General features: G+C 43.6%; 1 protein-coding gene across 1 annotated transcript in view; it reads right to left on the reverse strand.

Annotated features, from left to right (window-relative positions):
* The window catches only part of LOC120937702 (proteoglycan 4-like), a 68,907-nt gene that overhangs the window by 24,595 nt on the left and 16,519 nt on the right, over positions 1–27,793 (reverse strand). The window contains exons 5-11 of the mRNA XM_040351120.1: positions 26,006–26,104; positions 20,343–20,441; positions 19,844–19,942; positions 13,364–13,462; positions 10,466–10,564; positions 5,198–5,296; positions 446–544 (exon numbers count right to left, since the gene is read on the reverse strand). Coding sequence (XP_040207054.1) covers positions 446–544; positions 5,198–5,296; positions 10,466–10,564; positions 13,364–13,462; positions 19,844–19,942; positions 20,343–20,441; positions 26,006–26,104 — 693 coding nt within the window. The remainder of the gene's footprint in view (positions 1–445; positions 545–5,197; positions 5,297–10,465; positions 10,565–13,363; positions 13,463–19,843; positions 19,943–20,342; positions 20,442–26,005; positions 26,105–27,793) is intronic.

The raw sequence follows: 27,793 nt of genomic DNA on the forward strand, positions 1-27,793 counted from the left end.
CAGCGTACATCAGCCTACACCAAATATTGATTTGATTTGTATTCTTCAGTTCATTTATTTTTAATGTTGTTAATTGATAAAGATAAAGTATTAACATTTCTATTTCTGAAAACATCCTTAATTTACAGCATTATTTCACACATGCCTAAAATGTTTGCACAGTAGTGTATATGTATATAATGTATGTACAATATTTATAAAATGTACACCACAAAGACAGTTTCAAGCATCCTCAACCTTCATCAATTTCCCATGACTGTACATTTTTTTTGTTGATATTTAGCATTTTGTAGTGCAACATCTATCTTTGGGACTTTATACTACAAAGTGAGTAGAACCTACTGGCAGAGTACACCCACTGATGATCATTAAAAGACTCCTGTGCAGCTTACCCCATCTAATATATACTGTATGTGGGTGTCACAGATATCTCAAAGATGTTCACCTTTCGGCAGCAGTGTCTTGATGTTCCTCTGGCTCTGTCACCGTACTCTTTGCTTGAGTCTCAGGAGTGATCGTTGCTGGCATAATCTTGGGCACACCACTGTGAACATGAAACAATGCATGCTGAGATTTAAAGTGGCATTCTATCCACATGAGATAGCTTCACTTCTGTATGGAGTTGGCTGAGCATTGATCTCACAACAATGGGCATATACAGTGCATCCGGAAAGTATTCACAGCGCTTCACTTTTTCCACATTTGTTTATGTAACAGCCTTATTCCAAAATGAATTAAATTCATTATTTTCCTCAAATTCTACAAATAATAATAATAATACCCCATAATGACAATGTGAAATAAGTTTGTTTGAAATCTTTGCAAATTTATTAAAAACAAAAAATGAAAAAGATCACATGTACGTAGGCATTCACAGCCTTTGCTCAATACTTTGTTAAAGCACATTTGGCATCAATTACAGCCTCAAGTCATTTGGAGTATGATGCTACAAGCTTGGCGCACCTATTTTTGGGCAGTTTCTCCCATTCTTCTTTTCAGGACCTCCCAAGCTCCATCAGGTTGGATGGGGAGCGTCGGTGCACAGCCATTTTCAGATCTCTCCAGAGATGTTTAATCAAATTCAAGACTGGGCTCTGGCTGGGCCACTCAAGGACATTCACAGAGTTGTCCTATAGCCACCTCATTTGTTATCTTGGCTGTGTGCTTAGGGTCCTGTTGGAAAATGAACCTTCGCCCCAGTCTGAGGTCCAGAGCGCTCTGGCGCGTTCATCAAGGATGTCTCTGCACATTGCTGCATTCATCTTTCCCTTGATCCTAACTAGTCTTCCAGTTCCTGCCACTGAAAACATCCCCACAGCATGATGCTGCCACCACCATGCTTCACCGTAGGGATGGTATTGGCCAGGTGATGAGCGGTACCTGGTTTCCTCCAGACATGGTGCTTGCCATTCAGGCCAAAGAGTTAAATCTTTGTTTCATCAGATCAGAGAATTTTGTTTCTCATGGTCTGAGAGTCCTTAAGGTGACTTTTGGCAAACTCTGGGCGTGCTGTCATGTGCATTTTACTGAGGAGTGGCTTCCATCTGGACACTCTACTATATAGGCCTGATTGGTGGAGTGCTACAGAGATGGTTGTTCTTCTGGTAGGTTCTCCTTCTTTCACCAAAGAAAAACGCTGGAGCTCGAGTTCTTGGTCACCTCCCTGACTAAGGCCCTTCTCCCCCAATTTGCCGAGCGGCTCTAGAAAGAGTCCAGGTGGTTCCAAACTTCTTCCATTTACGAATGATGGAGGCCACTGTGCTCATTGGGACATTTTCTGTACCCTTCCCCAGATCTGTGCCTCGATACAATCCTGTCTCAAAGGTCTACAGAAAATTCCGTGGAATTCATGGCTTGGTTTGTTCTCTGTGGGACCTTATATAGACAGCTGTGTGCCTTTCCAAATCATGCCCATTCAACTGAATTTACCACAGGTGGACCCCAATCAAGTTGTAGAAACATTTCAAGCATACCTCCCAACTTTTTGAGATGGAAACGAGGGACACCTGTTAGCAAAAGTATATAAGCATAGAACACATCCCCTGCCATGCCCCCTTAACAACTTAAGGACCGCCTTCTGCACATTTACGTCAGCAGAATGGCACAGCTGGGCACAGGCACGTATCTGTACGTTGTCTTTTAAAGCCCAGCCGTGGGTGGCGCACAACCCGGTCCGAAGCTCCCTGACTGCGCCCGCGGGACACGTGGACCCGATTGGTCACAGGAGCTGAAGAACGGGGAGAGGTGTGTGTAAACACACCTTCCTTATTCTTCACTGTGGCAGTGACACTGATCGTCTGTTTCCTGAACGACGATCAGGGAATGATGGTCAGGGAACGACGATCAGTAACGTCACGCCTACAGCCACACCCCCCTTACAGTAAGAATCACTACCTTAGGACACACTTAACCCCTTAGCGCCACCTAGTGGTTAACCCCTTCACTGCCAGTGTAATTTTCACAGTAATCAGTGCATTTTTATAGCACTTTTCGCTGTAAAAATGACAATGGTCCCAAAATTGTGTCAAAAGTGTCCGATGTGTCCACCATAATGTCGCAGTCATGAAAAAAAATCGCAGATCGCTGCCATTAGTAGTAAAAAAAATGCCATAAAACTATCCCCTATTTTGTAAACACTATAAATTTTGCGCAAACCAATCGATAAACACTTATTGTGATTTTTTTTTTACCAAAAATAGGTAGAAGAATACATATCGGCCTAAACTGAGGAAAAAATATGTTTTTTTTTTTATATTTTTTTGGGGATATTTATTATAGCAAAAAGTTAAAAATATTGAATTTTTTTCAAAATTGTCGCTCTATTTTTGTTTATAGCGCAAAAAATAAAAAACGCAGAGGTGATCAAATACCACCAAAAGAAATCTCTATTTGTTGGAAAAAAAGGACGCCAATTTTGTTTGGGAGCCACGTCGCACGACCGCGCAATTGTCAGTTAAAGCGACACAGTGCCGAATCGCAAAAAGGGGCCTGGTCCTTAACCTGCATAATGGTCCGGGTCTTAAGTGGTTAAAGGAGAATTTAAAAAAATATTGGTTTATTTTCACCACTACGAATTTAAATTGGCATTTACAAATTGGATGAAAGGTTTAGCACTGGGAAACACTTTTTGAAAGATAAATAATGCATTTTATATACAACGATATAGATCAGACCAAAATGAGGGACAAATGAGGAGGAAAGAAGGACAGAGGGACTTTGTTCCAAATCAGGGACAGTCCCTCGAAATCAGGGAGAGTTGGGAGCATGATCAGTGGAAATAGGATACACATGAGCTCAATTTTGAGTGCCGTAGCAAAGGCTGTGAATACTAATGTACAGGGTACATGTGATTTTTTGTAGTTTTTATTTTCAATAAGATTTCAAACAAACTTCATTTATTCCATTTTGTAAAAAGGCTGTAACATAACAAAATGTGAAAAAAGTGAAATGCTGTGAATACTTTCCAGGTTCACTGTACTTGGAGAACCCATCACCACAGCCCATTTGCTAAAAGGGCAGCGTGTTTCTGTGTGTGTGTCGGGAAAGCACACAATTCTACATGTGTTACCATACATAGTAGTGTAAACTTAGCTTTAATGTCAAATATGAACATAGGTAATATGTACTACATATCTCAGCCCTCAAAATTTCCACTCGCCTACTAGCATTTGGCGAGTGGATTTAAGCTGGGGGCGAGTGATGACAGGGCTGCATGACCAATCTCCCTCCAATCTGTGCCTACACTTAGAGTCCCGATGAGATTGGCGGCCGAAGAGGAAAGGTGCATGCTCGGGAAAAGTAGTCTGTTGAGCCGCGCACAGGCAGAGCAGTACACAGGTGCTCTCCTTACAATTCTCATTAAGCCATGGTACCTAAGAGTATGACCTCTCTGAGCCTGCCCCCCTCCCCCGGGCCCCCGACCAATGTAGCTGGAGAGCAGAAAGTAATGAGTGAGGTGGAGGATTGCAAAAATTACCACTCCGGTGCAGCGCTCACTGAAAGTTGCTCTGACATGAGAGCGGCAGCCTTCTGGTTTGTACAGTTTTTTTCTCCTTGTGCTCTATGTAAGTGTCCAACAGTTTAGCCTGAGCACTGTGAACAGACTGGTCTCAATGTGTGCTGTGTGCTGTCAGTGTGCGCTGTGCTATGGTGTCAATGGCTGTGCAGTTGTGTGGATCTCAGCGCTGGATTGTACTCCCTCCCGCTGTGCTGCAGCTCCTCACTGCCAGCCTGAATAAAAGGGGGAAGTGGGGACATGCAAGCGTGGAGCCGCACACACAGGCTCCTGATGATGAGATGAATGGGAGAGAGAGAGAGGATGGATGGGAGTTGCAGAGCAGACAGCAAGAGAATGGGGAAGAGACCCAGTTCTAGTGCCCTGTCCCTCTGGTCTGCCCCCAGTGCCCTGTCCCTCTGGTCTGCCTCCAGTGCCCTGTCCCTCTGGTCTGCCCCCAGTGCCCTGTCCCTCTGGTCTGCCCCCAGTGCCCTGTCCCTTTGGTTTGCCCCCAGTGCCCTGTCCCTCTGGTTTGCCCCCAGTGCCCTGTCCCTCTGGTTTGCCCCCAGTGCCCTGTCCCTCTGGTCTGCCTCCAGTGCCCTGTCCCTCTGGTCTGCCTCCAGTGCCCTGTCCCTCTGGTCTGCCTCCAGTGCCCTGTCCCTCTGGTCTGCCCCCAGTGCCCTGTCCCATTTTGTTAAAGTTGTTGTTGGTAATATTTAATTTTGTAACTTGATTCTGCATAAAACATTGTCATTCCATGAGATAATCTACAAGGGTTTGTTTATGGGTGCAATTAGGCGCAGGGCAGTGTATGAATTAGGTGGGGCAACTGGTGGCGAGTAACTCTTGAGGCCTGGCTAGTAGCTTAGGACTTGAAATTTTGAGCCCTGACATATCTAATACATTATGTAATAATTGTTAAAGACTATAATACATTTTATAATACAGGGTAAAGTGTGAGTCTGTATATACAATATATAAATGTATTTACATATAACATGTACACCAGGAAGACAGTTTTGAGCGTCCCCGCCCTTCACCATGTTCACATGACTGGAAACATTTTTTTTTATTTAAACGTGCAATGTCTATCTTAGGGACTTTATGCTACAAATCAGAGTGGAACTTATTGGTGAAGTGCACCCACTGATGATCATTAAAAACTAATAAATACTGTATGTGTGTGTATAATGGGGAGTTCACCTTTCAGCAGCAGTGTCTTGATGTTCCTCGGGCTCCATCACCGTACCCTTTGCTTGGGTCTCTGGAGTGATCTTCTCTGGAATAATTATGGGCACACCACTGTAAACATGAAACAATATAGAGATTTAAAGTGACATTCTACCCACAAGAGTTACAGTAGCTTCCTTTCTGGATGGAGTTGGCTGAGGATTAATCCCACAATGGGTACATACTGGGAGATCTTCCTGACCTGACAGCACTGCTGTACTTCTGCCAAAAGGGCAGTACATTTATGCGTGTGTTGGGAAAGCTTACAATTCTGTGCATGTCTGAAATGCAGTAGTGTGAACTTAGCTTTAATGTCAAATATGAACATAGGGTATAAAGATGAATATATCTGTGTTTATTGCTTTTGTAATAATTGTGAACGACTATAATGCATTGCATAAAACAGGGTACACTGTGAGGTTGATTTACTAAAGAAGACAAATATACTGTTCAATGCAAATTTAAGAATTTACAAAATGCAAAGTGAGCGGACAGAAGAAAAATCGAAATCAAATCAATATTTGGTGCATTTGCTCTAGATTTAGAGGAAGCTTTGCTGGTTTCTATCATACAATCAAATATTCTGTTTTTTATTTTTCTTTCATGTGATTGGGGATTCTTTGCAAAGTGTAGTTTTACCTAATTTACTAAGCTCTGGAGCAAGTGCCCTTGCAGTGCACAGTCTATTTATTTTCTATATACAGTACTGTGCAAAAGTTTTAGGCAAGTTTAAAGAAATCTGTAAAGTAGGAATGCTTTCAAAATGTATATTTTAATTATTTATTTTTAGCAATTTACAAAATGCAAAGTGAGCGGACAGAAGATAAATCTAAATCAAATCAATATTTGGTGTGAATACTCTTTGGCTTCAAACCAGCATCAAGTCTTATGCCGCGTACACACGATCATTTTTCAGCATGAAAGAAAACGTAGTTTTTCAGCATGTCTAAAAAACGACGGGCCAGATTCACAAAAGAGATACGACGGCGTATCTCCTGATACGCCGTCGTATCTCTGAGATACGATTGTCGTATCTATGCGCCCGATTCATAGAATCAGGTTACGCATAGATAGCCCTAAGATCCGACAGGTGTACAGTAACTGTGTTACACCGTCGGATCTTAGGCTGCAATTCTAGGCTGGCTGCCAGGTGGCGATTCCATTGCGGTCAGCGTAGAATATGCAAATGACTAGTTACGCCGATTCACGAACGTCCGCTTTGCCCGTCGATCTAAATTTACGTTGCTTCCGTAGAGATGTGTCGCGTAAAACTAAGCATGCCCTCTAGGTGGTGTAACCAATGTTAAGTATGGCCGTCGTTCCTGCGTCGAAATTTTAAATTTCACGTTGTTTGCGTAAGTTGTCCGTGAATGGCGCTGGACGTCATTTAGCGCAATGCACGTCGGGTAATTTTACGGAGGGAGCATGCGCAGTACGTTTGGCGCGGGAACGCGCCTAATTTAAATGGTGCCCACCCATTTGAATTAGACGGGCTTGCGCCGAGCGGATTTACGCTACGCCGCCGCAAGTTTACAGGTAAGTGCTTTGTGAATCAGGCACTTACGCTGTAAACTTGCGGCGGTGTAACGTAAATGGGATACGTTACGCCGCCGCAGCGTAATGTATTTGTATGTGAATCTGGCCCAAAGTTTTCCCAACTTCATCATTAAAAACGACGTAGCCCACACACCATCGTTTTTAAAAATGATCTAGCAAAGCGCGGTGACGTACGACGGCACTATAAAGGGGGAAGTTCCATTCGGATGACGCCACCCTTTGGGCTGCTTTAGCTGATTCAGTGTTAGTAAAAGACGATTCGCACTTTTCTGTCTGTTCCAGCGTGATGAATGTGCTTACTCCATTCAGAACGGTAGTTTTACCAGAACGAGCGCTCCCGTCTCATAGCTTGTTTCTGAGTATGCGCGGGTTTTTAACGTCATTTTAGCCCACACACGATGATTTTTTACAACCCGAAAAACAACATAGTTTAAAACGATGTTAAAAAATGCAGCATGTTCGAAAAAAATTGTCGTTTTTCAGAACATGAAAAACGATGTGCAGCCCACACACGATCATTTTAAATTACGTTTTTTTAAAACAACGTTTTTTAATGCTGAAAAATGACCGTGTGTACGCGGCATTACACTTGCACAAAGTCAGGGATTTTGTAGGATTAGAGTCAAGTTTATGATTAACCAATTATAACAAGTAGGAGCAATTATCATCAATTTCATATGTAGGTTGATTTGCGGTCATTAACCAGTTCCCGACCCCCACATGTACATATACGTCCACAATATGGCACGTACAGGCACATGGGCGTACACGTACGTCCTCGCCTATTAGCGGGTGGGGGGTCCGATCGGGACCCCCCCCGCTACATGCGGAGGTCGGGTCCGCTCGGGGAGTGATCCGGGACCACGGCGCGGCTATTTGTTTATAGCCGCTCCGTCGCGATCGCTCCCCGGAGCTGAAGAACGGGGAGAGCCGTGTGTAAACACGGCTTCCCCGTCCTTCACTATGGCGGCGCATCGATCGCGTCATTCCCTTTATAGGGAAGACACGATCGATGACGTCATTCCTACAGCCACACCCCCAAACAGTTGTAAACACATACTAGGTGCACCCTAACTCCTACAGCGCCACCTGTGGTTAACTCCCAAACTGCAACTGTCATTTTCACAATAAAGAATGCAATTTAAATGCATTTTTTGCTGTGAAAATGACAATGGTCCCAAAAATGTGTCAAAATTGTCCGAAGTGTCCGCCATAATGTCGCAGTCACGAAAAAAATTGCTGATCGCCGCCATTAGTAGTAAAAAAAAAAAAAAATAATAAAAATGCAATAAAACTATCCCCTATTTTGTAAACACTATAAATTTTGCGCAAACCAATCGATAAACGCTTATTGCGATTTTTTTTACTAAAAATAGGTAGAAGAATACGTATCGGCCTAAACTGAGGGAAAAAAATGTTTTTATATATGTTTTTGGGGGATATTTATTACAGCAAAAAGTAAAAAATATTGCTTTTTTTTCAAAATTGTCGCTCTATTTTTGTTTATAGCGCAAAAACGAAAAACCGCAGATGTGATCAAATACCACCAAAAGAAAGCTCTATTTGTGGGGAAAAAAGGACGCCAATTTTGTTTGGGAGCCACGTCGCACGACCGCGCAATTGTCTGTTAAAGCGACGCAGTCCCGAACTGTAAAAACACCTTGGGTCTTTAGGCTGCATATTGGTCCGGGGCTTAAGTGGTTAAGTAAAACAGAAACAGCTGTGTAGGAGGCATAAAACTGGGCGAGGAACAGCTAAACTCTGCTACTAAGGTGAGGTTGTAGAAGACAGTGTTATATCACGTCATACATCATGTCAAGACTGAGCACAGCAACAAGACACAAGGTAGTTATACTGCATCAGCAAGGTCTCTCATAGGCAACATTTTCTAAGCAGACTGGGGTTTCAAGATCAGTTGTTAAAGCTCTTTTGAAGAAGCACAAAGAAATGGGTAACATTGAGGACCGGAGACATGGTAACTGACCAAGGAAACTTAATGCAGCAGATGAAAGACAAATAATGTTTCCTTCCCTTCCACATGGGAAGATCGCCAGCAGTGACATCAGCACAGAACTGGCAGAAACCAGTGGGACCCAGGCACACCCGTCTACTGGTGAAGTCTGTCCAGAAGTGGTCTTCATGGAAGAATTGCGGGAAAAAAAAACATACCTCTAATGTGGAAAAGTATACTGGCTGTAGCAGGAGGCTTTTTTTCCCTGAAGGGCTGGGGACCGGTACAATAATGAGTGTCTGCACTAGTGAAGCACGGTGGAGGTTCTTTGCAAGTTTGGGGCTGCATTTCTGCAAATGGAGTTGGAGATTTGCTCAGGATCAATGGTGTCCTCAATGCTGAGAAATGATGTTCAGCCCTGTGGGGGCCAAAACATCACTTCCGGAGCTCCTTGTCCTTTAAGCTGAAGATAATTCTTAATGACATTCGCTGCTCAGAAATATAGGTAGATACTTATCCATCATGAAATACCAACAAGGAGGCATGTGATTGGCCCCAAATGTATTCTGCAGCAGGACAACATTCCCAAACATTTTGACTAATGTTATTAAAGTGGAGGTTCACCCTCAAAAAAATTTCTGACATCACATGGAGTCGAGCCATCCTACCGACAGAATGCCGGTGTTTTTTTTTTTTTTTCTCAGCACATACCTCGTAATCACGATTTTCACCCCCCGGCAATCCCGCGGGACTGGGCGTTCCCAAGCACTGCCTGTGATTGACAGGCTTCCGAACGGCGCATACTGCGCGTCACAGGTTGCCGAAAAAACCCGAACATCGGTGCGGCTCTATACGGCGCCTGCGCACCGACGTTCGGGTTCTGTCGGCAACCTGTGACGCGCAGTATGCGCCATTCGGAAGCCACCCCCGCGGGATTGCCGGAGGGTGAAAAATCGTGATAACGAGGTATGTGCTGATAAAAAAAAAAACACCGGCATTCTGTCGGTAGGATGGCTCGACTCCATGTGATGTCAGAATTTTTTTTAAGGGTGAACCTCCACTTTAAGGAACTCTCTTCAGCATAAAGAACAACAAAGAGTCCTGGATGTGATGGTTTGGCCCCCACAGAGACCTGATCTCTACATCATCGTGTCTGTGATCACAGGAAGATACAGAAGGATTGAGGCAGCCTACATCCACAGAAGATCTGTGCTTAGTTCTCCAATATGTTTGGAACAACCTACCTGCCGAGTTCCTTCAAAAACTGTGTGCAAGTGTACCTAGAAGAATTGATGCTGTTTTGAAGGCAAAGCGTGGTCACACCAAATATTGATTTGATTTTTATTTCTCTTCTGTTCATTTACTATTAATTTTGTTAATTGATAAAAATAAAGTATTAACATTCCTACTCTGAAAACTACCTTAATTTTTTCACACCAGCCTAAAACTTTTGCACAGTAGTGTACAGTATATGTATATAATGTATCTACAGTATGTATAAATGTACATCGTGAAGACAGTTTCGAGCATCCTCCTAATTTTCACATGACTGAAATGTTTTTGATATTCACCATTTTGTAGTGCAACATGTCTCTTTGGGAAGTTATGCTACAAAGCGAGTAGAACCTATTGTCGGAGTACACCCACTGACGATCATTAAAAGACTCCTGTGGAGCTTACCCCATCTAATATATACTGTATGTGTGTGTCTCAGATATCTCAGAGATGTTCACCTCTCTGCAGCTGTGTCTTGATGTTCCTCTGGCTCTGTCACTGTACCCTTTGCTTGAGTCTCTGGAGTGATCATCGCTGGGATAATCTTGGGCACATCACTGTAAACATGAAACAATGCATGCAGAGATTTAAAGTGCCATTTTACCCACAAGAGATAGCTTCCATTCTGGATGGAGTTGGCTGAGCATTGATCCCACAACAATAGACATATACTTGGAGAACCCCAGCATCACTGTACATCTGCTAAAATGGCAGCGTTACTTCCTGGAAAAAGAGGGGAGTCTGGTTCTTTTCTCAGCTGTACGAGGGAGAGGTACTGAAAACGTACGAACAGCTGTGCAGAGAATACCAATTAGCCCCACGGGGCTTCTATCAGTATCTCCAGCTCCGGCACGCTGTACAGAAACAACAACAAACACGACCATTGGTGGTGACTTCACCGTCACCTTTGATGACGGCGGTATTGCAAGCAGAAGCTCGGAGAGGACTGATAACCAAAATATACGAGGGATTGTTAGCAACAATTCAGAGCCATGCCTCACTTAGAAGCCGCGGGAAGTGGGTGGAAGACATTGGGGAGGTAGACGGAGAACAGTGGGAGAGGGCACTTGAATCTGTCCCGGTGGTATCTGTCTCTGCATCGCACAAATTGTCGCAACTCTTTATCCTACATAAGGCCTACAGAACAGCGCTACAACTACATAGATGGGTAAAAAGGGAAACTCCTATGTGCCCAAAGTGTAAAGTTCAGCAGGGGGATTTCATACATCTGATTTGGAGATGCCCAAAGCTTCATAGGTACTGGGAGGAAGTATCACAGTGTATTACTAGAGTAGCACAGGTACCAGTTCCATTGGATCCCATAGTATACTTGTTAGGGGCCATTGACCCTGGAGAGTATACAAAAGGAAAGTACTATATGATAACAAGACTGCTGTACTTGGCAAGAAAACTCATAGCACGTTACTGGATGGCACCGGGGGTCCCTACAGGGAAGCAATGGATTGCATATGTCAACTCCCTCTTGGGTAGAGAACACCTGGCTTACAAAAGAAGGAAAGCAGAGGGTAAATTTGAGGAGATTTGGTACTCCTGGTTGAGCGACGCGAGTGTCGCACCACCAAAACTGGTAATAGATAGATTCTCTATGTAGAGAGCAGAGGATAGGGGGTGGGGAGATAAAAACGTACATGATAATGTTATAGGAATGTAAAAATGCTGTATAATGTATGTCAATTGAAATGCAATGGCTGCCGAAGAGGCAGATTTATGTATGAAATAAGAAAATAAATAAAAATAAAGTGGTTAAAAAAAAAAATGGCAGCGTGTTTCTGTGTATGTCAGGAAAGCACACCGTTCTACATGTGTTGCCACCAGGGGTCAAGTCCTGAGGAAAAAAGTGTGGGAACTCCCACCCAAGATCCACTCCCCCACCAAAAATTAAATAAATGATACGCTCATATGCATAATTACTAAACCGCAAGTTCTTTCTAAATCCTGTGATAACTCGTGGCAGACCTCCGCAATGTCTCCTGGGAACAATGACAAAAGCTCCCAGGAGACATTGCGGCATAGAGGAAGTGAGGGAATACCCGCACACTACCTGATGAATCCATATACAGGAAGCGGCCAGTAACATAAAGGATTACTAAGGTTCGCCTGCCCCTGACAGTGACTCGAGCTGGGCATTGAAGGATTGGCTCAGGCGGCTCGGCTGCTCTAGTCCTGCAAAGGGAACTGTGTTCCTGCTGTGAAAAAAGTGCAGGAACTCCGTTCCCACGCGTTCCCGCAGGACTTGAGCCCTGGTTGCCACACACCGTAGTGTAAACTTCTGTGTTTTTTTTACATCTGTCCCTGATATGTACGAAACCGACATCCTATTGATGTGAAAATACCGAGATTTTAGCTGCCCCGCCTCTGCACTACCTCCTGGCATGGTGGCCATCTGTAAGCCCGGGGGCACCATAATCTTCTATTGCCCGGGGGCCCCATGAGTTGTCAGTCCGCCCCTGAATACAGGGTAAAGTATGTACTAATATACAGTATATATCATATGTATTTACATATAACATGTACACCAGGCAACGATGTATCCTGCCTAGGCCAACAGGGCCCAGGCCTAGGGCAGCACATTGCAGGGGGGAAGCACGGAAAGAGTCCCCGCCGGCTTGTGCTTCACTGTTAGTGTAACGCAAGCTGCTTCTAATTTTGACTGTCCTATCATCCTGGACCACAAACCTTCCTCACTGTAATATATGTTTTCTGCTGTACCATTGGCATGGTTATATCTTCTTAGTCCTCTCCATAAAATTATCAGAAATTTGTGCTTTAAGAAGAACTATAGGCCACACTTTTTCTTTTCATTTTGGATAGAGTGAGGGAGGGTTATAGCCCCTGTCAGTTTATTTTTTACCATCCCTGTCCAATTGCAGAGATTTCCCTTCACATCCTGCCCCATAGCCAAACAGAAAGTTATAGGAAATCTATGAAAATTAAGGGAATTTATTGCCCACTCCCCCCAGGCCCTAAGAACTAGTGTCCCCACTCGGAAAAAATCAGGGTGGGTCTTAAACAGAAAGTGGTGTGGGCTTGACAGGAAGGGGTGGGTCATATATAAATTAGGGGGTGCACAAGTTTAGTCAGGCCTAGGGCAGCAAAAAACCTAAATACACCACTGCCAGGAAGAAAGTTTTGAGTGTCCCCGCCCTTCATCATGTTCACATGACTGGAAATAAAATGTTGATTTAAAAGCGCAATGTCTATCTTTCAGACTTTATGCTACAAATCAGAGTATAACTTATTGGCGGAGTGCACCCACTGATGATCATTAAAAGACTCCCATGCAGCTTACCCCATCTAATAAATACTGTATGTGTGTGTATAATGGGTATGTTCACCTTTCACCAGCAGCGTCTTGATGTTCCTCGGGCTCCGTCACCATACCCTTTGCTTGGGTTTCTGGAGTGATCTTCTCTGGGATAATCTTGGGCACACCACTATGAACATGAAACAATGTAGAAATGTAATTGTTGCTGACCAGCCGCTGTCATTATACTGTGGCAGGTTGGTACGGCTTTGTGAATCGTCGTCGGTGTACGTCGGACATTTTAAGATCTATAGGGGGTGAGCGCGATTCTGGAGGTGCAAGGCTGGCATGGCTGGCCTCCGCAATGTCCATTGGTGACCTGTGATCGCTCCTCAGAGAGCCAGGACAGGGATCTGTCAATGTAAATAGACAGATCCCTGATCTGTCAAGGAAGTAGAGAGAGATCTGCTGTTCCTAGTGATCAGGAACAGCGTTCTCTCTCTACTCCCTGTCAGTCCAGTCCCCCCACAGTTAGAAACACCTCCTTAGGGAACACTTAACCACTTGATCGCCCTCTAGTGTTAATCCCTTCCCTGCCAGTGACATTTATACAGTAAACAGTGGCTATTTTTAGCTCTGATCGCTGTATAAATATCAATGGTCCCAAAAATTGTCAAAAGTGTCTGATTGGTCCGCCTCAATGCCACAATGTCAATGTCCTGCTAAAAATCACTGATCACCGCCATTGCTAGTAAAAAAAATCTTTAATAAAAATGTCATACATATATCTCATATTTTGTAGATGCTATAACTTTTGCGCAAAACAATCAATATACGGTTATTGTGATTTTTGGTCTAAACTGATGAAGAAATTTTTATTTATTTTTGCGTTTGTTGGGAAAGTATACAATTCGGCACACGTTTCTGAAACGCAGTAGACAAATATAAATCAAATCAATATTTGGTGTGAATACTCTTTGGCTGCCAATCAGCATCAATTCTTAGGCCCCGTACACACAAGGGGATCTCCGCTGGAAACTGTCCTCCGGACCGTTTCCAGCGGAGATTCCTCCTCCGGATTTGGATCCGATGGTTTGTACTCACCATCGGATCAAAATCTGTGCGGAATTCATCCGCGGTGACGTGTCGCGCCGTCGCCGCGATGATGACGCGGCGACGTGCGCGACGCTGGAATGTAAGTACTTCCACGCATGCGTCGAATCATTACGACGCATGCGAGGGAGGGGAGCGGACGGATTGATCCGGTGAGTCTGTACAGACCACCGGATCAATCCGCTGGACCCGATTCAAGCGGATAAATTTCTTAGCATGCTAAGAAATTTATATCCGCTTGAAATCGATCGGCCCGAGAAATCTCCGCAGATAAATATCCGCTAGGCCGTACAGACGACCGGATTTGTCCTCTGGAACTGATCCGCGGATCAATTCCAGCGGATAGATCCGGACGTGAGGCCCTACAGTCAAGGATTTTGTAGGATTACAGAAACAGCTGTGTAGGAGGCGTAAAACTTGGGTAAGGCACAGCTAACCTTTACTACTAAGGTGAGGTTGTAGAAGACAGTTTCAAGTCACATGTCATACATCATGACAAGATTGAGAACAGCAACAAGACACAAGGTAGTTATACTGCAACAGCAAGGTCTCTCCCAGGCAAAGATTTTCAAGCAGACTGGGGTTTCAAGATGTGCTGTTCAAGCTCTTTTGAAGAAGCACAAAGAAATGGGCAACATTGAGGACTGGAGACACAGTGGTTGGCCAAGGAAACTTAATGCAGCAGATGAAAAACAAATCATGCTTCCTTCCCTTCCACATCGGAAGATCTCCAGCAGTGCCATCAGCACAGAACTGCCAGAAACCTGTGGGACCCAGGCACACCCGTCTACTGTCCGGAGAAGTCTGTCCTGAAGTGGTCTTCATGGAAGAACTGCGGCAAAAAGACATACCTCTGATGTGGAAAAGTATCTTGGCTGTAGCAGGAGGCAGTGGCCCGGATTCACAAAGCACTTACGCCGACATATCTCCAGATACGCCGCGTAAATGTAAGTATGCGCCGTCGTATCTATGCGCCGTGCCCATAAACTGAGATACGCCTGAAAATAGGATTCATCCGACCGACGTAACTTTCCTACGCCGTCGTATCGTGGGCCATATATTTACGCTGAGCGCATTTGCAACTCCCATTGATTTTTTATGCACATATGCAAATGAGGGAGATACGCCGATTCACGAACGTAGTTGCGCCCGGCGCATAATATACGCGGTTTCCGTAAGTCGTACGTCCGGCGTAAAGTTATTTCCCATATAGGTGGCGCAACTCATGCAAAGGTATGGACCAGGGAACACAAGCCATCGTATCTTTTGTCGTTTACGTTGTACGTGAATATGACTAGGCGTAGTTACGTTCACGTCGTAGGCAGTGATTCGACATATTTTAGGCAGTTGTTTCGACGTGATTCTGAGCATGCGCACTGGGATGCGGCCACGGGACGGCGCATGCGCCGTTCATTTTCAGTACTTCTATGACGCTTGGCCCATCATTTGCATGGGGTCATGCCTCATTAGCATGGCTCACACCCACTTCCACCTACGCTGGCTTACGCCGAGGAAACCCAGCGTGTCTTTAACAGTGAGTGGGAGCGAGTGCTTTGTGAATCCAGTGCTTGCCTCTGTGCGCTGTGCCGGCGTAGCGTAAAAGAGATACGCTACGGCGGCATAAATATGCGCCGATGTATGTGAATCCGGGCCAGTTTGTTTGCTGAAGAGCTGGAAAACTGTACAAGAATGAGTTTCTGCACATAGTGAAGCATGGTGGAGGTTCCTTGAAAGTTTGGGGCTGCAATTCTGCAAATGGAGTTGCAGATTTGGTCAGGATCAATGGTGTCCTCAATTCTGAGAAATACAGACTCCATGATGTTGCGTTTAGGGCTCTGTGGCGGCCAAACTATCACTTGGCTGCTGAGAAAAATACTGTAGATACTTATTCATGATGCCATATCATCAGGGAGGCGTGTGACTGGTCCCAAATGTATTCTGCAGCAGAACAACATCCCCAAACATTTAACTAATGAAATTAAGAACTCTCTTCAGTGTAAAGAAGAACAAGGTGTCCTTGAGTCCTGGATGTGATTGGTTGGCCCCCACAGAGCCCTGATCTCTACATCATCGAGTCTGTCTGGGATTACAGGAAGAGACAGAAGGATTGAGGCAGCCTACATCCACAGAAGAACTGTGCTTAGTTCTCCAAGATGTTTGGAACAACCTACTTGCCGCGTTCCTTTAAAAAAACTGTGTGCAAGTGTACCTAGAAGAATTGATGCTGTTTTGAAGGCAAAATGTGGTCACACCAAATATTGATTTGATTTGTACTTCTCTTTTGCTCATTTACTTTCCATTTTGTTAATTGATAAAAATAAAAGTATTAACACTTTTGCCTAAAACTTTTGCACAGAAGTGTATATGTATATAATGTATCTACAGTATTTATAAAATGTACACCACAAAGACAGTTTCGAGCATCCTCAACCTTCATCATGTTCACATGACTGTATTTTTTTTTGATATTTAGCATTTTGTAGTGCAACATCTATCTTTGGGAAATTATACTACAAATCAGAGTAGAACCTATTGGCGGAGTGCACCCACTGACGATCATTAAAAGACTCCTGTGCAGCTTACCCCATCTAATATATACTGTATGTGTGGGTGTGTCTCAGATATCTCAGAGATGTTCACCTTTCGACAGCAGCAACGCTGTATCCTGGCCTAGGCCAAAAAGGCCCAGACCTAGGGCAGCACTTTGCAGGAGGGCAGCACAGAAAGAGTCCCCGCCAGCTTGCGCTGCACTGTTAGTGTAGTGCCAGTCTGAGGGGGCGGACTGGCCTGAGAGGCAAATTAGTCTAGTGCCCCCATAAAGGGGCCGCAATGCTTCTGGGATGCGGGAGGCCGGCATTCCGCAACTGCTTCTAATTTTGACTGTCCTATCATCCTAGACCACAAACCTTCCTCACTGTGCTATGAGTTTTCTGCTGCACCATTGGCATGGTTACATTTTCTTATTCCTCTCCATAAAATTATCAGAAAATTGTACTTAAAGTAGAACTATAGGGTTATAGCCCCTGTCAGTTTATTTTTTACCATCCCTGTCCTATTGCAGAGATTTCCCTTCACTTCCTGCCCCATAGCCAAACAGGAAGTGAGAGGAAATCTATGCAAATTAAGGGAATCCATTGCCCCCCCCCCCCAGGCCCTCAGAACTAGTGTTCCCACTCAAAAATATGAGGGCAGGTCTTAAACAGAATGGGGTGTGTCCTTGACAGGAAGGCGTGTGTTATATTTAAATTAGGGGGTGCACGAGTTTAGTCAGGCCTAGGGAAGCACAAATCCTAAATACACTACAGGGCAGCAGTGTCTTGATGTTCCTCGGGCTCTGTCACTGTGCCCTTTACTTGAATCTCTGGAGTGACCGTCGCTGAGATAATCTTGGGCACACCACTGTAAACATGACACAATGCATGCAGAGATTTAAAGTGCCATTCTACCCACAAGAGATAGTGTCCATTCTGGATGGAGTTGGCTATGCATTGATCCCAGAACAATAGGCATATACTTGGAGAACCCCAGCACCACTGTACATTTGCTAAAAGGCCAGCGTGTTTCTGTGTGTGTGTCGGAAAAGCACACAGTTCTACATGTGTTACCATACACAGTAATGTGAACTTTAATGCCAAATATATACATAGTTTTTTTGTGTGTTTATTGCTCATGTAATAATTGTTAAAGTCTATAATGCATTTTATAATACAGGGGGAAGTGTGTGTCTATATACAGTATATATCAAATGTATTTACATATAAAATGTACATAGGGAATACAGATTTAAGTATCTCCGCCCTTCATCATGTTCACATGACTGGAAAAAAAATATTGATTTAAAAGTGCAATGTCTATATTTGGGACTTTATGCTACAAATCAGAGTGGAACTTAACCACTTAAAGCGGTAGTTCACCCTCCTTCACCCCATTATTCCATTACTTTCGGCATCGTAGCGCGAGCTACGGTATGCCGGTCTTAAATTTTTAATCCCCGTACTCACTGTGCTATTGTTGATTGAAGAATCTGACTCCCGCGGGGAATGGGCGTGCCTATGGAGAGGGAGGATGATTGACGGCCGGCTCTGGCACGTCACGCTCCCCGAAGACAGCCGGAGTAGGTCTTGGCTATTCACAGCGCCTGCGCACAGGCTATGCGCAGGCGCCGTGAATAGCCAAGCCTATTTCGGCTATTTCCGGAGAAGCGTGACGTGCCAGGGCCGGCCGTCAATCACCTTCTCTCACCATAGGAACGCCCATTCCCCGGATTCTTCAATCAACGATAGCACGGTGAGTACGGGCATAAAAAATGTAAGACCGGCATACCGTAGCTCGCGCTACGATGCCGAATTTAATTGTCTAATAAAAAAAAACTTTTTTTTTTTTTTTAACAGGGCGAACCCCCGCTTTAAGACCCGGACCAAAATGCAGCTAAAGGACCTTGCCCCTTTTTGCGATTCGGCACTGCGTCGATTTAACTGAAAATTGCGCGGACGTGCGATGTGGCTCCCAAAAAAAATTGGCGTCCTTTTTTTCCCACAAATAGAGCTTTCTTTTGGTGGTATTTGATCACCTCTGCGGGTTTTATTTTTTGCGCTATAAACAAAAATAGAGCTTTTTGCTATAATAAATATCCCCCAAAAATATATATTAAAAAAATGTTTTTTACTCAGTTTAGGCTGATACGTATTCTTCTACCTATTTTTGGTAAACAAAATCGCAATAAGCGTTTATCGGTTGGTTTGCGCAACATTTATAGCGTTTACAAAATAGGGGATAGTTTTATTGCATTTTTATTAATTTTTTTACAACTAATGGCGGCGATCAGCGATTTTTTTAGTGACTGCGACATTATGGCGGACACTTCGGACAATTTTGACACATTTTTGGGACCATTGTCATTTTCACAGCAAAAAATGCATTTAAAATGCACATTGTTTATTGTGAAAATTACAGTTTCAGTTTGGGAGTTAACCACAAGGGGGCGCTGATGGGGTTATGTGTTCTCTGAAGTGTGTTTACAACTAAAGGGGGGTGTGGCTGTAGGTGTGACGTCATCGATTGTGTCCCCCTATAAAAGGGATGACACGATCGATGCAGCCGCCACAGTGAAGAACAGGGAAGCCGTGTTTACACACAGCTCTCCCCGTTCTTCAGCTCCGGGGACCAATCGCGGGACTCCAGCGGCAATCAGGTCTGCGGGTCCCGCAGCTTCGGACCGGGTCGCGGGAGCACGCCGCGGGCGCGCGCCCGTGACCCACGGCTGGGTACTAGTACAGGACGTACCTGTACGTACATGTGCCCAGCCGTGCCATTCTGCCGACGTATATGTGCAGGAGGCGGTCCTTAAGTGGTTAATGGTGGAGTGCACCCACTGATGATCATTAAAAGACTCCTGTGCAGCTTACCCCATCTAATATATACTGTATGTGTGTGTCTTAGATATCTCAAAGATGTTCACCTTTCGGCAGCAGTGTCTTGATGTTCCTCTGGCTCTGTCACCGTACCCTTTGCTTGAGTCTCTGGAGTGATCATCGCTGGGATAATCTTGGGCACATCACTGTAAACATGAAACAATGCATGTAGAGATTTAAAGTGGCTTTCTATCCACATGAGATAGCTTCCATTCTGGATGGAGTTGGCTGAGCATTGATCCCACAACAATGGGCGTATACAGTGCACAGTTCCACATTTTTTTATGTTACAGCCTTATTCCATAATGAATTAAATTCATTATTTTCCTCAAATTCTACAAACAATACCCCATAATGACAATGTGAAAGAAGTTTGTTTGAAATCTTTGCAAATTTATTAAAAACAAAAAAATGAAAACTTTTTGTTACAAATCAGAGTATAACTTATTGGCGGAGTGCACCCACTGATGATAATTAAAAGACTCCCATGCAGCTTACCCCATCTAATAAATACTGTATGTGTGTGTGTTTAATGGGTATGTTCACCTTTCAGCAGCAGTGTCTTGATGTTCCTCGGGCTCTGTCACCGTACCCTTTGCATGGGTCTCTGGAGTGATCTTCTCTGGGATCATCTTGGGCACACCACTGTAAACATGAAACAATGCATGCAGAGATTTAAAGTGGCATTCTACCTACAAGAGATAGCTTCCATTCTGGATGCAGTTGGCTGAGCATTAATCCCACAATAAGTATATACTGAGAGAAACCCCCTCACTCTCAGATCAACGTCTACCTTTGTGTGACTTTATAATACTATATGTGTGTGTATCGCAGATGTTCACCTTTCGGCAGCAGGGTCTTTTTTCAATTCTTTATTTTAATTTTTCTTTTCTTTTTCACGAAGATAATCATAATACATCTTTACACATAAGCTATCTTATACAAACTTTCTACTTATTTTACTCTTAAACACTTCAATTTCTCCTATCCCATTTCTACTTCATCTTTAAACTTATATTATTTTAATTCTGTCCTTAATTATATCTTTGTGACTTGGCTATCCCTCTAGCCTATCCACTACATACTCCCCTCTCCCCCAATAAATAAATAAACCAAGAATATCGGTTTAATCTTAGAATAGTTAAACAACAAAACAATGGAGAAAAAAAAAAAAGATAATAATTTTGGTTCCTCTTTTCGCCCTCTCTCCTCGGCTCACCCCATCCACTCCCTGTATGCAACATATGGAGCCCAAATCTGTCGATACTTGTCTTCCTGTTCTTTCATACACATATTAAGGTTTTCCATCAATTGGACGTCTGATATTTTTGCCATCCATTGTGCTTTACTTGGAGACACATTGGCCCAGATTCACAAAGCACTTACGCCGACGTATAACAAGTTACGCCGACGTAAGTGCAAATGTGCACCATCGTATCTGTGCGCCAGACCCACAAACTAAGATGCGCCCAAAAAACAGACTTCACCCCGCGGACGTAACTTGCCTATGCCGGCGTAGGGTGGGCGCACATTTAGGCTGGACGCATGGTGGCGCTCCCATTGATTAGCCATTCAAATATGCAAATGAGAGAAATACGACGATTCACGAACGTACGTGCGCCCGACGCAGGCTACGCGAGGTGCGAGTAAGTTGTACGTCCGGCGTAAAGTTATTCCACATAAAGGAGGCGCAACCCAGCAGCAGACATGCAGAGGTCTGCACCAGGGAACACAAGCCGGCGTATTTTACGTTTGAAGGTGTGTCTGGCTGGGCGTAGGTTACGTTCACGCCATACACAGTGATCCGGCGTAGTTTAGGCAGTTGTTCTGACGTAGTTGTGAGCAGGCGCAGGGGGATGCATCCACGTCACGGCGCATGTGCAGTTCGGCCCATCATTTGCATGGGGTCACGCCTCATTTGCATGGGTCACGCCCACTTCCACCTACGCCGGCATACGCCTTCGAAACCAGCGCAGCGTTGGGAACACTGGCTTGCTGAATTCCATGCTTGCCTCTCTGCGCTGCGTTGGTGTAGCGTACAGTGGTTACTCTAATCTGGGCCATTGCTTTTCCAGAGCACTGGAATACATGCTTTTGCCGTAGAAAGCAAATGTCTCAGCAATTCATTTTTATATTTTTCCGTCGACAGAGGGATGTCAAAAAGCAGGAAGCAGCTGGATTATCTCCAAGTGACACATCAATCATTTCTTCTATTGTTTCTGAGACCATTTCCCAAAAATTCTTTATTTCTGAGCATTCCCAAAAAATGTGTATCATATTGCCAACAGTTCCTTGACAATGCCAACAGAGATTGGATACCTGTGGATATATACGATTCAATACTTCTGGGGTTCTATACCACCTGCTCAAAATCTTATAACTTCCTTCTTGATACCTAGTTGCTATTGACACCTTATTCGTAAACCTAAATATCTTATTTTTTGTGCTTCTGAAAAAGTGACCCCCATCTCCCTCTCCCATGCCTGTATGAAACCTAGGTTCTTTGGGGCCTTCAACTCTATCACCATGGTATACAATATCGATATTGCATGTCTCACTGACTCTTCTTTTAGGCATAAGTTTTCAAATTTAGAAGGTGTAGCTATTTCTCTCGTTCGCCTAGATATTGATCTGAGAAATGCATTTAACTGCATTCTCCTAAAGGGATCCAATCTTTCTCCAAACTCACAGTCCAACTCTTCTCTAGACATTACTTGATTGTCAACCATAAAATGTATGAGTCTACTTTTGCCCTGACGTTTTAAAATCATAAAACTTTTATCCTTTAGACCCATTTCAAACTCTGTATTTCCCAGGATAGGAGTCATTGGATTCAGCTGGGTCGATATCTTAACTTTCTTAAATGTCCTTTTGACTATACTAAGTGTGGCGCCCACTGTCGGATGTTGCTTTGTTGCTTGTGGTATGGTCGTACTTGTTAGCCAAATTAACCCCTCCAGGGGTACCTCCAATATTGCTTGTTCCATGTGTACCCATGGTTTCTCTTTTTGAGGTGCACACCAATCCAGCACTCTTGCTAGATGTATTGCCTCATAGTAACCCTCTGGGGCCGGGAACCCTACACCGCCTTTTTCTTTTGGTAAGGACAAAATATCTCTACGGATTCTGGCAGGTTTTCCAGCCCATACAAACTTTGCCATTCTTGCTCTCAACTCTCTCAAGTATCCCACCGGGATCTTAATAGGTAGGGTCTTTAATAAATACAGTAATCTTGGCATTACATTCATTTTGATGATATTGATTCTGCCAAACCACGTAAATACCTCCTTATCCCATTTCTGTAGATCTAATTTAATATGTCGTACCAAGGGCACAAATTTAAGTTCAAATATCCTATTTAGACTATTAGGTATTTTTGTCCCAAGGTAACCTATATGGGAATAAGTCCATCTAAACACAAAAAAATTAGATAGCTGTTGTTGTAGTGCTATACTCGTCTCCACCCCCATTGCCTCCGATTTATTATAGTTAACCTTAAAATTGGACAATCTCCCGTACTTATCCATCTCAGTCATTAATGACAGCAGAGACAATGCTGGAAGGGGTTATAAAGAACAAAATGTCATCCGCAAATGCAGCAAGTTTATGTTCCCTTCCCTTTAATCTAATGCACCTAATATCTGGGTTGGCCCTTATACTCCTTAAAAATGGCTCCAATGTCAAGATAAAGATGATAGTAGATAATGGACAGCCCTGTCGTGTTCCATTCTTAATATAAAAGGGCTCTGAGAGTACCTCGTTTATCTTTTTTTTCACAAGAAAGTACCTAGTTTATCTTAATTCTAGCTTTTGGAAAGGAGTATAAACTCATGACCCAGTTCTGTATCCCCCTCTTCAATCCTGTGTGTTATATGGTCGCCCTCAAGAATGACCAGTCAACTCTATCGAAAGCTTTTTCTGCGTCTGTGGATACTAAAACTAATGTTTTTTGATGATATTGGACGTGGTGTATGGCACTTATGACCCTTTGCGTATTTTCCCTACCTTCCCTTTCTGGCGTGAATCCTACCTGATCAGAGTGTATTAAGGTGGGTATATACGGTAATAGTCTAGTTGAGAGTATTTTCGTGAGAATCTTTAGGTCCACATTTAACAGTGAGATTGGGCGGTAACTTGAACATTGAGCCGGATCTTTCCCTTCTTTGTATATCACTGTTATATGGGCCATCAGCGTTTCTACTGGTATTGTTTGACCTTCTCGTAACGAGTTAAAAGCCTCCACAAACCTTGGTGCTAATTTATCTGCAAAAGTTTTGTAGTATAACAGGGTGAATCCGTCCGGGCCCAGTGCTTTCCCTGGTTTTAATGTTTTCAAGGCCTCCAAAAATTCCTCAATGGTAATTGGACTGTCAATGTCTTCTGCTTCTTTTTCCATCAGTCTAGGCATTTCCGAGGCTGCTATATATGCCCTAGCCTCTTCTACATTGCATACCCTGGGACTCGGATCTTGCGCACCCAATTGGTATAGGCCTACATAGTAGTCTCGGAACGCCTTCGCAATTGCCTGTGATGAGTTTACCAATGTGTCTCCCTGCGTTTTAATACGTTCTATGTAGTTTTGCATCCTTGTCGCTTTCAATGCATTAGCCATCATCCTGCTAGGCTTATTCCCGAACTCATAAAAAGTTTGTCTACCCTGGGTCATTGCTGCTTTTGCTTTATATGTTAGCCGGGCATTCAATTCCTCTCGCAGGCGAGTTAATTCCTCCTCTCTCTGAAGTGTCTGCGATTTCTTATGTAAAGTCTCTAGCCTCCTGATATCCCGAAGCAAAGATTCTAATTGGGCCCCGTGTTGTCGTTTTCTACGTGCTCCTGCTGATAAAAGTATGCCTCTAATATAGCATTTATGTGTTTCCCATACACAAAATGGTGACACTTCCCCTGATTTATTTTTTAAGAAGAACAGTTCTAATTCCTGTGCTAGCTGTGTCTCGCACTCTGGCTCTTTCAAGAGGGTTTCATTGATCCTCCACTGCCATTCTCGGGTGGCAGGTTCCCCCCATTCGATAAAGCAGTTAGATGGTGCGTGGTCTGAAATCGTAAATGAACCTATGGATGTCTCCCTAATGCATTGCAGCGCACATTGAGATACAAAAACATAGTCTATCCTAGAATATGTTTTGTGTTTAGCTGAAAAAAAGGTATAATCTCTATCGCGCATATGTAGAGTTCTCCAACTATGCCTTACTTTCAGCTCCTGCAGCATTCTTTTTGCTTTTCATTGTTTTATAAACGACAGATGGGAGGTTCCCCTTGAGGCATCTAGAGTTGGATCTAGTGCCATATTTAAATCTGCTCCCATCAACAAAATTCCCTCCTTATTTTGGTGTATTACGTTCATATTTGTCTCCATAACTGCTAATTGACCCTCGTTGGGCAGATATATATTCAGCAGAGTAACTTTTTGATCATATATTAAGCCCTTTACAATCTGTAACCGTCCCTCCTCATCTGTTATTGTCTTTATTTATTTCCATGGTATCTGACTTGACATCATAATTGCTACTCCTTTTGCGTTTGAGGTCTGTGATGCACTATGATACACAATGGGGTATCTATAGTTTCCCAACTTTGGGATTTCATTTTTTTTTTATGTGTCTCTTGGAGGAATATAATATGCAATCCAAGTCTCCTGAGTTCCATATATAACTTGCTACGTTTTTCTGGTAAGTTCAAACCTTTCACGTTATATGATGTCAAAGTTATTTTAGTCATCTTGATATACCTGTCTTTCTCCCTTCTCCTTTACAAAAAAAAAAAAAGTTGGACCTCTTAATGACAAACACAGCAAGACAAGCTCGAAGAAGTTTGTCATATAAAGACCATCCTAAAAGCTGGAGAACGTAAAACCAAAAAAAAAAGATCGCACCCCCAATTAATGTAGTCCTGCCTTCGTAATGGTATCAGGTGGTAGATATATATATACACACACCTGTATATAGAACAGGTGAGTGTGTGTATATATATATATATATATATATATATATATATATACACACATACAATGTATTTACATATAACATGTACACTGGGAAGAAGGTTTTGAACATCCACTTATCATATTCACAGGGATGGATAATTTTTTTTCTGATATTCAGTATTTTGAAATGCAGTGTCTATCTTTCGGACTTTATACTACAAATGTGTGACTTTATAATACTAAATGTGTGTATCTTAGAGATGTTCACCTTTCGGCAGCAGTGTCTTGATGTTCCTCGGGCTCCGTCACCGCAACTTTTGTTTGAGTCTCTGGCGTGATCTTCTCTGGGATAACCTTGGGTACACCACTATAAACATGGAACAATATAGAGATTAAAAGTGGCATTATACCCACAAGAGATAGCTTCCATTCTGGATGGAGTTGGCTGAGGATTGATCCCACAATGGGTTCATACTGGGAGATCTTCCTGATTCTTAGTGCTGCTGTACTTCTGCTAAAAGGGCAGTACATTTCTGCGTGTGTTGGGAAAGCATACAATTATGCGCATGTTTCCGAAACACAGTAGTGTGAACTTAGCTTTACTGTAAAATATAAACATAGGGTATAAAGATGAATATTTTTGTATTTATTCCTTATGTAATAATTGTGAAAGACTATAATGCATTGTATAAAACAGGGTACACTGTGAGTTTGATTCACTAAAGGCAAATATATTGTGCAATGCAAGTGCACTTTGAAGTGCACTTTAAGTGCATTTGCTCTAGATCTGTGGAGAAGCTCTGCTGGTTTCTATCATTCAATCATGTGCAAACAAAAATGCAGTTTTTTATTTTCCTTGCAAAGTGTAGTTTTACTAAGCTCTGGGGCAAGTGCCCTTGCCATGCACAGTATATTTGCACAGTAAATCAACCCCAAGGTGTCCATATACTATACTGTGAAAAAGTTTTAGGCAGGTGTGAAGAAATTCTGTAAAGTAGGTGTAGCACCCCCTTACTTTCAGTATGGGCACTACGCTAAAGTTAGTGGGGAATGGGAGAGTTACCTTGCTCTCATTCACAATTTGTTTAAATTTTGGGACTTCTGTCATTCCAGAATTGTCCACTGGGTCAGTCTGTGGTCCAGGGATGCAATGCCATCCCTGGCCAGAAGTTGGTGCCAGAGGGGTTCTGGCAGAGTAAGTTTCTCCAGCAGCCAATCAGAGGAGCTTTTTTCCCTCGCGGGGTGTGCTGGAGGGGAGTATATCTGTGGCAGGTGTCATGTGTTCTAAATCTTTGTGGGGTCCCCGTTCCAGGTGCGACATCCACCTTCAGGGTGCGCGCATCCATGGACCCCGCCAGCGTGGCCCACCTGGCCATAATTGCAGACTACTTGGAACCTCATCCGGAGGTACAAGGGGACCCCAGTGACTTACTGGGTTCCCGGTTCTATTGAAAGGATCCCAAGCTGGGTGCCGTTCGATTGGGGAGTCGGTTTGAGGAGGACCCGGAGGCAGGTTGTCCAACAGAGCCTGAACAAACCAATTGGGGATCCGGTGACCAGAGTACTGACAGGTATGTTTGCTGTCATCTGGTGACCAAATGCAGAAATCTACTGGGAGGATTCGCTCCATCTATCTATCTAGCTCAGTTATTGTAATTGGCCTGTGGCAGAGGCCCTAGAGCCAGGTCTGTGAGAGAGGCCTGTTCCTCCCAGAAATCCTAAGTGACATCTCGACTGCCAGGCTTATAAAAAAGGGTCTGTCCGAGGGCACTTTACCCACTCAGTTGGACTGGCGACGAGTTACAAATTGGTACTATACAGAGCAGTACTGACTGCTCCATTTAATATCCAGGCCTGATACTGCAAGGTTCTCCCTCTCTCTCTATTCATCAACCTTGTCTTTCCCAATTTATGTTGATCTTGGCTGTGTTGGCCTGGAAAATAAAGCATTGGAAAAACCTTTATTCACTGTCTGGACTTTCGCTCACTGCTTGTTTCTACAATTGCACCCCTGGCCCATATCAAGGTAACTCAATATGCCGATCCCAAAAACAAA

The sequence above is a fragment of the Rana temporaria genome, chromosome 4 (genome assembly GCF_905171775.1).
Source record: "Rana temporaria chromosome 4, aRanTem1.1, whole genome shotgun sequence".
NCBI lineage: Eukaryota > Metazoa > Chordata > Amphibia > Anura > Ranidae > Rana > Rana temporaria.